We start from the raw sequence: 12,056 nt of genomic DNA on the forward strand, positions 1-12,056 counted from the left end.
GTCCTGATTCTGACTTTGAATGTTGCTAAAGTATTTTGTAATTGTGTAACAGTAAATCATGCCGTAGTTTGCAAAACAGAAACTAAACAGGAATGTGTGTCATGTGGAAAACAACTATTGTGCTGTTACTCAGCAGAACTTTTAACGTAGGTACCTAAAATCAGGCTATGGGCTAAAAACAGCCATGCTGAATGGTAATGAAAATTACCTGCCCAGGCTCAGATCGTCAGACTTGAGGATGCTGTCAGGCAAAATGAGGAGCAACGCTTCAGCATTGAACCAGGTTCTGCCGTTGGGTACTCTGCCTCACAGCTGAGGCATGAAGGCAGATTATTTAAGTAAAAGGTTTCAGCCTGTGTGATCTCAAATGAGCAGTGTTTCTTCATCTGTCAAGATAAAATATATCTGTGTAGATATCTCTGGGTGCCTTCTACCCTCAGGTCTTGTAAACTGCCAGATAGCCCTTTGTGTGTCAGATCCTCCTCCTTTCACACATACTTTTGTGGTTTGCGACTGTATTATTCATCGCTCCCTTTGTGTGTGAGTTACCAGCAGCAAAAGAATATTGAATGTTGCCGAGTGTGATTAATTTCCAGAGCCTGTGCTTCTCATCAGGCTGGTTGCACGGCAGCCTCACCTACAGAATGAGAGAAATGTCCAGTGTCTGCTTATTTTAAATTCTTTCAACTCTACATATTCAGCTTGGAGAAGCTTGTTCTTTGATATGCTTGTGAATGAGAGCAATCCCCTCCCCATGCTTGCTTTAGTTACTCGAGATACTGTACGGAGTAGGCTGCCACAGGTCCTGCTCGTCGAGTTGGAGGGTGGCATAGTAGCAGTGCTGGCCTGGTTGAGAACAAGCTTTTATGTGTCTGCCTTTCCTGTTACACTCTCTTCACCAAGCTCATCTGAGCTAGTGCCTGACTTTGCAGACAAGTCATCTTTTAAGGAAAAAACGCTGCCATACAGTCTTCCAAGCTGGATGATCTGGAGACCTAGTCCTGAAGAGGTTATGTTGCAGGACTGGTAGCCTGTTTTCATTTGGATCCACGTCTTTTTTTTTTTTTCTTTTTTTTTTTTCTGCTAGCAGTTCACAATCGTTGTGCAACAGCTGACAAGCCTGAGAATCAGCTCTGCTGTTGCTCTTTGTGTATCTCCCAGGTGTTAACAACTTGTAACCATGTTCAAGACAAGTCACTGTGGTAAGACAAAGAAATGCAGTGAGTGGCTCCAGACTGCTGCTAGCTCACAGCTGCTCTTGTTAACGTGCAAACTAGTGCTTGTGTTTCTGCCTTGTGAGCATTGTCACTGTGCATGAAGGGGCAGCTGGAATTAGGGAGATATAACAGTTCAGTTTGCATTTTATCTATCTTTTTTAACTTCCTTTAAACAGTCTTTGTCATAGGCACTTCCTTTCAGCGGCATGTTGCTTAATGCTTTAGTAAAACAAAGCATGAAGCTGACATGATATGGTAAATCTATTGGTTCCTGTTTTAGGACGAGAAAAAAATCTTATGTCATACTGGTTGGCGTTTTTTTTTTTTCCCCTCCAGATATGCACAACTTTTGCTTTCCTGGCTTGTGCATTTCTGTGCTCTCATATGACAAAGATTACTAATACTAGAAGATGGCAGATAAATAGCTTTACTACTGCTCTTTAGATACACAGTGCAAGTCATCTGAAACTACATTTATATCATGATATTGCATGTAAGACTTGAAAGAGCATTTAATCTTAAGAAAAGACAGTTTGGTTACTGACCCAGAGTTATATACACTCCCTTCAATGAGCCCTGAAAAGGGATATTTAGTTTGTTTTGCCGTTTCTCATCAATTTGCAGCTACCAAAGCTCAGTGCAGATTTAAGACCATCTCAAGGAAACAGTTGGTGGTGTAGATGGTGTATGGCTGTCTGCAAGACGGGAAAAATACTGCTGGGTGCTCACAAAAAACAGGTGTTGCTTTCAGTAGTCTCAAAAACAATTTTCAGTTTTTTCCAGGGTACGTTTCTTCTCTAGAGAAATGATCTTGAGTTTCTATGAAAAAGCTGAGTTTCACATATTTGGGGCGAGGAGGAGTCTCTGTGAAAGCTTTGCATAGGGAAGTCCTTTATTTATTAAGTATAAACATTTCTGATGCGAGGAAAGATTCTCTGAACTGCTGAATGAACTTTGCCAGCCATTGCTTCTGTCTGTGGTTAAACTGGTTCATTAGCTTGTTTTTCTAGTGTGATAGAATGAATCTAAAATTACAGATTCCTCCTGCTGCTGCCTTTTGGAGCTAACAAGATGTCCCCATTAGCAAAAGTAAAACATCACTTATAATGAGAATTTATGACTGCCTTTTGAAGAGGAACAGAGATGGAAAATGCTAGCAGAGCTTGCCCCTGTTTGCTCTCTGCATTGATGGTGTACATTGATTAGTGCAGAAGTGTTGCAACTAGCCATGCAGATTTGTGCTTCTTCACCCTTCCGAAACAAGTAAGAAACCACTCAGGTCTGTGTCCCCGCAATTTGCAGTTTCTTTTGTAGCCGTCTGGTTTCAGTCCTGCTGTTGCGGTGCATTGGCTTGTTAAAATTTGCTCTGCAAGAGCTGTACCCTGTGGATCTGCCCTGAGAGAGAGAGACCTGTGAAAGCCTGCGTGCAACCACACACTCACTGGTCGGGGTGCTGGCTCAGTTCCAGTTTACAGGTACTATCACTGGTTTCATCTGTGCTGGCAGTCCCCCCACCTGCATGAGTAACTTGCTATGGATGATAACAGACCAGCCAGAGCATTTCTGTTCTCTATTGTATGGGTTTCCATGCGTTTCCTATTCTATAGTGTGTTAGTGCCTGTGGCGGTAGCTTAGGTAGTGTGAGTGGGAGAGGAAGTCTCCATGTTACTCTGTGACTGAAGGCTTCAAAAGCATCTTTGTAAGTTAGAAACCAGATGGCTGTAGTGTAAATCATTGAAGATATTTAAGTTATTCTTTATTTCTCTAAATCTATGCAGCACCTTTCAGCTTTCATGATCTCCACTAGCATTTTGCAGACCCTGTATTTTTTAGAGTCCCTTCTGAGACCTTCTGTTTCTATCACGATAGGGAAGATCTTTTAAAGAAAGAAGATCCTTCAGGAATGAGGGAAAGAAAGAGAAAGCAACGTAAGTTTTTAGTAGCTACACAGTCTTCAGGTTTGGTTCCCAATTCCAGCTGATCTTTAATAAACACAATAAAACCCTTCAGTCCTGCTTATGTTACAGCAACCTTTTTCTTTCCATATTTGATAGATCTGATTTCTTCCAGATGTAATACTTGTTTTGTGAATTCTTACTAGCAGTTGTAGTCGTATTTCATTATAATTTTTTATAATGTTTTGTTTTATTAGAATAGATGACACTTTCTTCGATAAGAAAAGATGGCCCGGTGGTGGGGGTTGTATCTTGAGATGACTCAAGGAACGCAAACTATTTCTTGCTCCCCTGCAGACGTCTCTGTTACCTTTAATATGTCATGTTAGTCTCTCTGCTTTCATTTTTCAGTTGTAAACCAGGCATGCTATTGTGCATACTACCAGAACTGTTTGGAACACAAATGTATTAAAGATGAGGCAGGAGAAACTAGTCTGGACTACCAGTAATGGCTATATTAAAAATGCCTTTAAGTTATTCTTTATTTCTCTAAATCTATGCAACACCTTTCAGCTTTCATGATCTCTGCTAGCATTTTGCAGACCCTGTATTTTTTAGAGTCCCTTCTGAGACCAAGAACAGCAATTCCTGTAGACTGCTGAATGTACAGCAGTGCTGAGGTGGATTTTGATGGAAAGCAAAATCCCTGTTTGGGTGGGTTTTTTGTTTGTGGGGGGTTTTTTTGGTGTGTTTTTTTTTTTTTTTTCCCCCCCATTCCTTGTTCATGCTGTCCGGGGATCTTGGAGGACCAGGGGGGATTAGACAGAACTTCTGTGGTCTCATCTGAAAGCACCTTGCATAGAACTGAATTCAGTTTATTTGAGCTCTGTCTGATCTTCTGTTTAAAACAAATAAATAAATTAGTAAGTCATAGCTTGCTGTGTTTTAAAACTGTGTCTAATGTAAAGGATGTTAGAATATTTTCCGTGTTTAAAACCAGGTGATTTCAATTTTGACATCTTTTTGTCTAAAGACCAAGCATACTACAGTAATATGTGTTCCAATTTTGTTTTTCTTTTTGTTTTAATTCTGTGGCTTGTTTTAATTCTTCTGTTGTTACATTGCAGGGTAAGATTTGGTTAATAGATTTTAACCCATTTGGTGAAGTAACAGACTCCCTGCTGTTTACGTGGGAAGAACTGATCTCTGGGAAAAACTTGAAAGGAGAGCAGGGTGAAGGGGAAGCAACAGAACAGGTACAGCCCTGCGGTGAGGGAGGCTGGCTAACAAATCCAACAGGCGTTATGGCTCTTTTTTTTTCTTTTTTTTTTTCCTTTCTCTTTCTTTCTTTGTTATAATCAAATTGTGATGCAAATCCCATTGAAGTAAATGGATGTCCTTAACTCTTTGTAAGTAGAATCTACCTTATTAGGCAGTAGTTAATCTCAACAAGTATCGTATGCTAGTTTTAGATGCCTGCAAGGGAATTTTTAGTTCAAACAGTACAAGCCCATATTGCAGCTTTGACCACACGGCGAAGAAGATGCCATGAAACTTGCTGTTATGCAGTTTTGATGCGCTCTTTTCAATTTCTCTTAAAATCTGTTACTTTTCTATTTAATCACTTAAAGTTCTGCTTTGTTCCTGAGATCTGTCATACAGTTTCCCAGAGCTCCAGATTTATGTTTGGGGGGAGGCAGAAAGAAGCTTAACTTCTGTCTCTTCCTCAGATCAAATACCCTCAGGGAAGCGTTGTCCTCTGGTTGAACTCCCTGGACTTGCAGAGCAGGGCTTTTCTATCCCTCTTCCAAGCTGCATTGCCTCCATAAAAACAAATAACTTCCCGTTAATACAGAGAGGGAGGAATAGTCTTCATTTAATTGTACTCCAGCTTTTTTCTCACTGCGTGCTTGAGACCGAGTCCTTACATCTTAACGAGTACTTGGACAGCTGGATAGAAGATATAAAGTAGCATGTTATTTGATCTTGGGAAACACTTGGTAGTTGTCTGAGGAGAGATGGCTAGTCAGATAGCATGGGCTTTTCTTTATTTTCTACCTGTTAAACTGCCTTAGAGGTAACTGAAATGACATGCTTTATTGAGCTGATTTTAACATCTGAGCTTTGCTTTAGTTCTGTTGCCATTTTCATAAAACATTGAAAGGGAAATACACCACTCTGCAGGCAATCATTCATGCCATTTTCTCTTAGTCTCACTGTGTGGCTATTGCTGTATGAAAACCCATTCAGTGAACCTTCCTGCTAAAAGCTGTGTCTCCTTTGTTAAAACACACTCCCAATTCTTGAGCTGTCCATGGGACACCTGGATTTTTGTTCTGAGTATTTATTTTTCTTGGTGCCAGATGCTTTACATGATTTTCTCTGGTGTAAGCCTGGATGAGAAGTAGAATGACTTGTCTTCATGCTTGGGCTTACATCCGATCACAGAATCTGGGTGAAGTTACTGAACTTCTGTCTTTAAAATGAAGCTGCTTATTGCCATACAGTGGGCAATTATGTTGCATGTCACTGTGTTGAACTGAAAATTATATCAAGTTACCCAAAACCTGTTGCTACAATTGAGCGTTTAGAGATATTTTGGGGTATTTTGTAGAGGTATATTTTCCTTCAGTAAGTAAATTGGTTGGAAAGCTTAGATCATCATTTCAGTAAGGTAATATTTGCAAACATGGGTTTAAACAAGGAACCTGTGAAGACAAGTTTGGGATTCTAACGTAAAGATTTTCTTTATCCACATATTTATGTAGATACTATTGCCCAAAGTTCCTTATAGCTCCATTATTACAGCACTGTTATAAGCATATGTATATTAAATGCATGAATAATTGATACATTGTAGAAACTTTAAAGTGAGGGAATGATTGCCTTTGTTTGACTGTTATTAACATTTTAACTTTTGTTCTTAAGTGGGCAGAATTTTTAATAAGAAAACTACAATTTTTAGAAAGTGCAGGTTTAGTTGAATGAATGCCAAATAAACTCATTGGCAAAGTGACTCAGACGATTTCATGGAGGAGTTCAAGAAACATTGCTAGCTTTATTCACGTACACTGTTCTTGCCTTATCCAATATCTTTTCCAAAGGACTATCCAGTTTTCCGTTGTACGAACAGTAAAGTTACTGTCCAGCCTAGTCCGTACCTGAGTTACCGACTACCGAAAGATTTTGTGGACCTTTCTACAGGCGAGGATGTTCACAAATTAATTGACTTTCTTAAACTGGTAAGAAGTAGTGAAAAAAATTTCTGACCTTCCATCTTTGTGAAATGGCAACATCAAAGTGCCTGGAATTGTGCTTTTGTAATTAACATATGTTACATAATTACAGAAAAAGTGAGGTATGAAGCCATCATACAATGTATTGTTGGGTTGATATTTTTTTTTTTTTTTTTTTTTTTTGTGTGTGTGTGTGTCAAGTGATGAAAAGCAAGCTTTCATACTGATTTCACTTCAGTTAATTTTATCTTTACGGGAACCAAAGAATGTAGTTTGACAAATCTTACTGAAGAACCTAGCTGTTTTCTTGTTTAAATGTAAATACAAATGTAGTATAAATGGAAATGTATTTTTTGAATGGCTGAAGCTAATGCTTTTAAGAACTACTTTAAAAGTTAGATGATAAGTATATTAGGAAAAAACCTTAAACACTTGTTCCTTTTTCAATTCAGTTTCTTTGTTCTTTTGAACATTGACATGAAAACACATCATCTTTGTAAGCTAGGGAAGGGAGGGCAGGTTGCTTTCATCTTGACCACCAACTTCTGCCACCACCACCATGTTTTCTGGTTCTTGTGTATTCTGTTGGTTAATATACAGGGCAAATCTTGTTCTTTACTGGAAATAAAATCCTATAGTTCGGGATGGGGGAGAGGGTTGATATTGCTCTGTTCCATTTGCTGGAAACATTATCTCTTACCATGCAAAAAATGGCTTAGAAATGCAGTCATTGTCTAATATCCATTGTATCTGGAAACACTTGTCATGATTTATTAGTGCTCTTACTTCAGATAACTGTGTCCTAACATTATGAACTCTCCTGTTCCATTGACAGAAAAGAAATCAGCAAGATGATGACTGAGGTATCAAGAAGCATTACATTGAATTACAAGCAAGAAACGTGGCAAAAGCTATATTTAGCGTAACTATTAAGCTATCGATTTAAAGAAAACCTGCTTTTTATAGTCAATGAAAGAACTGAAGAGCTGTTCATCCCGTGTGTCTGATGGTTTATATAAAAGTGTAGAAAAGCTTTTTCAGGGAAACGTGAAAGGTCAGGGTGAGTTCTCACTGGATTCCAGGTTAAATGCAATTATACCATGGTGCAAGCAAGCAACAATCTGAGTGCAGCTGAACGACTGCTTTCCCATCTCATAATGTGAAGATTGATGCCACTGAAGTACGCCATTGGACTCTTCAGCGATAAATATGACAGCATTTAATGCTTGTGCAGTTAAAACATTAAGCATTCTCTGAATTTTGGCGTAGTCTTGCTTAAAATGTAGTATAGTCACAAGGAAAGGAATGTACTTTTTTTCTGTAGTAACCTTTTAAAATTGTATATTGACTTTGTTTTGGGAGCACTTCTCATCCTTCCTTTATGTAAAAAAAGAGGGGGGAAAAAAAAGTGGAGAAGGGATTTTTTTTTTTTATTTGTTATGAGGGCTAATACTTCATTTCAGAGAACAGCTATAGCTATAGTAGACTACTTAAGGTTTGAAAATTTTGCATTTCAGGAATTTGAAATTCTGAATGCATTTCAAGTAAAGTAATATTTTCACAGTGGCTAAAGCTATGAAATTTGTTAAACTTCAAATTTCACTTCACTTTCATAGTAAAGCTTTCTTGAAACTTATTTTTTAACATGATTACACACTAGACATCATCTGTGGCTTTAATATAAATAGTTAAACATAACATCAACCTGTAATTTTATGTGTGGACTCAGTCTGTTTCTATTGTATCACATCTTTGAGTTTCTTAAGAAAATGATTCCTCTTTCAGCTCTTAAAATTCTGTATTCATTTGGTTTTACTTCATGTTTTTTGTATAAAAGGAAGCTTGGCTAAATTTGGGGAAACAGAAGCTCTTGTTACCGATTGCTGTTATTTGGGAGGTGGGCGGAGGAGAGTTTCAGACGAAGAACCAACTAACTCTTGGATGTAGGTGTTCGCATGGCATCAGTAATTTCTTCAGTGTGCACAATTCCTCCTGAAACAAAAGGACATTTGGAGGTGCTCATAGCCCCTGGAAATTGGTTCCTATTTTGAACCAGTTATGCGATACTTTGTGCATGTATATAAAGCTGTTCATGTTTCTTTGCCTTGCTTTTGCTGTCAAATTGATACAGTACTCAGTTACAATCTGTTCTTAGATGTTAAATCTGAGCTTAGATGTTAAATTATTACTTACTGTCCTTATTTAGCTTCAGTTTTGAATACTTACTCTGGCTAAAGATTATGCAGATTAAGAATCCAGTTCTACCAAATACATTGATGAAACATCACAGATTAAAGCTCCTGCAGTCTGAGAGTACAGGATCTGCCCTACCCTTGAAGTGGTGGAATCTCCTTCTCGATAGCTTTTTGTACACAAATTAGATTATCATTAACTCAGGGCTGGGCTATACCTAATCCTGCTGTACTGCAGGACTTTGGATGAGTTTATCTCACCCTTACCAGAGGGATTATTTGAGTATAGATGTCTCTTTAGAGACATTTAGATCAGGTAGGAACTTCAAAACGTAAAAAGTCAACAAAGCTTTCCTTTTTCTTTTAAAGTTTCTAGCCATAACTTAAACTATTGTGATGATCTAACCACACTTCTTTTACACAGATAACGCCCTGGAATTTCCAGCAGATTCATAAACGCTTCTGAACTACGGAGTATTGTTTTTAAAAAATACCGATTCTTGGTTTAAAGCTGTAAGATAGTTTCCTGCATCTTTTTTGTGGGCTCCACTAATTAATTTACCGTTATCACAGCTTTCTGTGCTGGATATCCACCAGAACATATATGGTGTTGGGACCAGTTTGATGGGACTCTGTGCACTCTAGAGTGTTCCTTTAGGTGAGTGGGCTGGAGCGGTAGCCTTTTAACAGTCCTTTGCTTCTTGACTTTATTATTTATCCTGAAAATGGCATCCCCAAGTGAACTGACCGTCATCAGTGCAGAGCTCTTACATTTGCTGGCAGCTTTCATACGTTTGCAAGAACTGCAGTCTTCTGTGGGTGCTCTGCATTTTTAGCTCAGCTCTTCTAGGACAAATCGCAGTGGAATTGAACACTGGCCTAGCACCTGGCTCCCTAAAGGGCTTTGCTTGTTGCTGGCCTGTGCTGGTCCTCTAGTTAAAGGACCACCGTAATAACATGCTGTGCTGCTCCTGTCTTCTACCCAGTGCCCTCTGGCACAGCTTACCCCTCTGTCCCTCATCAGTTTCAACAGCTGTTTAACATACTCAAAGACTTCTGTTTATAGTCATATGCTAGTGATAAGTGAATTCAAAGTTTGTTTTTCTCCCCTATGATTTGCTAACAGATGACCAATCTGAATTAATGGATGGCTCAGCCAAGCTATCAAACACTGATAACTAACTTTCAGGGTTGCAGGAACTTATGCTAGTTCCTCTGGGCTTAGTCTTAATGAAGACCATAAGAGGTAGCAGAGCAAAAATACTAGTACCATGTTCAGGTCCTGATACAGGAGAGTCCCCACTATAAAAATCAGTTCTACGTAATCAGATTCCCCAAAATGTCATATCCTTACAATTTAAATACATGCTTTATATTTACTTTGCTTCTTTCTCTAACTTCAGGTAACCAGATGTTGAATTTTTTTTGTCTGCTAGATTAAAGATTCCTCTCTAAAAGAATTTTCATCCCATATGACGTTTTGATCTGCAAGGATAATTAACAAACATATTCCTCTTGGGGACGTGAGGAAGCTAATGTTGCTACATTAAAAATACTTCAGATCAGTTTTAAACTGAATAGTAATGACACTTTTAATTCTATTTTGGGTCATCATAAAATCAGTTTCTGCCTCTAGCCATCATACAGAAATTTGAAAATACAAAATTCCAATCGTTCAGGCCCTTGTTCATGTGATTCAGTGATATGATCACCATTTGCTGAGTAAGGACTAATGACATCGAAGTTATACGCTTAAAACGTTGTATACAGATATTTGTAATCTCACCTAGGTAACAAACATGAGAAGTTTTAGAGTGCGGTAGCATGTGATCATTTTACACAGATGCTTGCCAAACTGCATCCTCTGAAGAAATCGGGCTGTGTCTAATGGCTCGAGTGTAGTGACGCTCAGTTCTTGGACTGCAGCTCTGCCAGGAGTGCCAAAGAAAAGTCTTCATTGTTTCACAGCCAATGCTTGCGATATTTAATCTCCCAGATGGATAGTGGGGATCAGGATTCCAGTAACCCCATAAGTAGTGGTTATTAACATGTACCGGCTTAGTTCAGGATTTGGAATAATGCTCCTGTATTTCTCGGCTGCAGACTGTCTGTTCTGTTTGTACTCCTTTGACGCTTCTTTTTCCAGTGTTGTCCTCATCTTTCCTGACCCACCAATCCAATATGTGGGTGAATGTTAAGATTAAAATAAGCAGCAGCATGGATAATAACTGGTGTGAATTTCAAAACCTCTCTCTCTCTCCACTTTTTCCCTTCCCTCTTAGAGATTTTTTTTGAGTGGTGCTCTATAATACCTGAAAAAAACCCTAAAAGTAGGGGAACAGTAGCCAGCTCTGAGTCTCAGTAAAATGAATACCACTTGTTGGATCCTGGTCACAGAGTATGGCTTGTAAAAATCCCAACTGAATAGAAATTTCACATGTCTCATTCTTATGCGCTCTCCTGTTGCTGATGTCCCGGATGCAGTGCTGGCTGGAAAAAAGGTACTCGGTGAGATGCAGTTCAGATGCCCATTTAAGCAATATAGACCATTAGACTAAACTGTCATGGTTTCAGGCTATCAAGAGAGTGTTGCTGGATGAAAGGGTTCCAAAATAGATCAGTGGTAGCGTGGAGATGGGTAATAGCGTGGCACAAACCTGTGTAAAAATACTTCTGGTACCTCTGTGCACAACTTAGTTTAGCTTTCACAAACTGTCCCAAATCTGAAGTGTCGAATAGCTGGAGAAGACCATGGGGTATCTGTCAGTGAGCATAAATAGGCAAATCACCTTGGCAACTGGTCAATAATTTCAACGTTAGAAGCCAAGGTTATACAATTCAGGTTGTGTTTGGATAGCAAGTCTATCACTTCAAGAACTAGTACTGAACTAAAATACGTATCTTTGGCTAAGAGAAGATGGGCCTTAAAGTGTAACACAGAAACAGACCATAGTGCTTTTGATTCATGATGGATACTTGGTAATGCTGATATTTAGAGGCTCAATAAATCTGTCTTAACAAAAGTTTGCCCGGATGTTGAATTAGGTGTCTTTATTTCTGTTTGAATTTGATGATCTCTGTAAAGAGAAAGTCTCCAACTTGTGGTCAACCTGAAATTATATAGAATTAAAATAAGACTTGTTGCCATAACTGCGGTATTTTGTGCAGACCTGAAGCTGTCTCAAAGGTACGGAGTTCTTAAGCAGTAATGTGTGATTATAGATTTTTATAGTAATAAAGACATCAGCGCTGCAGTAAGAGTGGTTGGTTGTTTTTTTTTTTCCTGGGGGAGGGGAGAACGACCCCCGCTATATTTCTTTGTGCGAACTATTGTAGCAATGTACTCCCTGGGTACCGAGAGTGTTTTGACTGCTCTCAGGTCCTCTTAATAGCTGATCGGGCTCCTTCCAATTATGTGTTCTGGCAAGTTGTAGGGAAAGGTTGCTTGGCTGGTCGGTCAAAAATGCTGACTTCTCGGAACCTTTCTCCATGGAAGCATGCTAGTTACAAACAAAC

General features: G+C 38.9%; 1 protein-coding gene across 1 annotated transcript in view; it reads left to right on the forward strand.

Annotated features, from left to right (window-relative positions):
- CDC123 (cell division cycle 123) overlaps positions 1–11,798 on the forward strand; it is a 40,198-nt gene extending 28,400 nt beyond the window's left edge. Inside the window, exons 11-13 of the mRNA XM_076353329.1 lie at positions 4,240–4,368; positions 6,217–6,354; positions 7,184–11,798. Of these exons, the coding sequence (XP_076209444.1) occupies positions 4,240–4,368; positions 6,217–6,354; positions 7,184–7,210 (294 nt within the window). The 3' untranslated portion in view covers positions 7,211–11,798. The remainder of the gene's footprint in view (positions 1–4,239; positions 4,369–6,216; positions 6,355–7,183) is intronic.
- The last annotated feature ends 258 nt before the right edge of the window (positions 11,799–12,056 follow it).

This window comes from Aptenodytes patagonicus, chromosome 1 (genome assembly GCF_965638725.1).
Source record: "Aptenodytes patagonicus chromosome 1, bAptPat1.pri.cur, whole genome shotgun sequence".
Classification (NCBI taxonomy): Eukaryota; Metazoa; Chordata; class Aves; order Sphenisciformes; family Spheniscidae; genus Aptenodytes; species Aptenodytes patagonicus.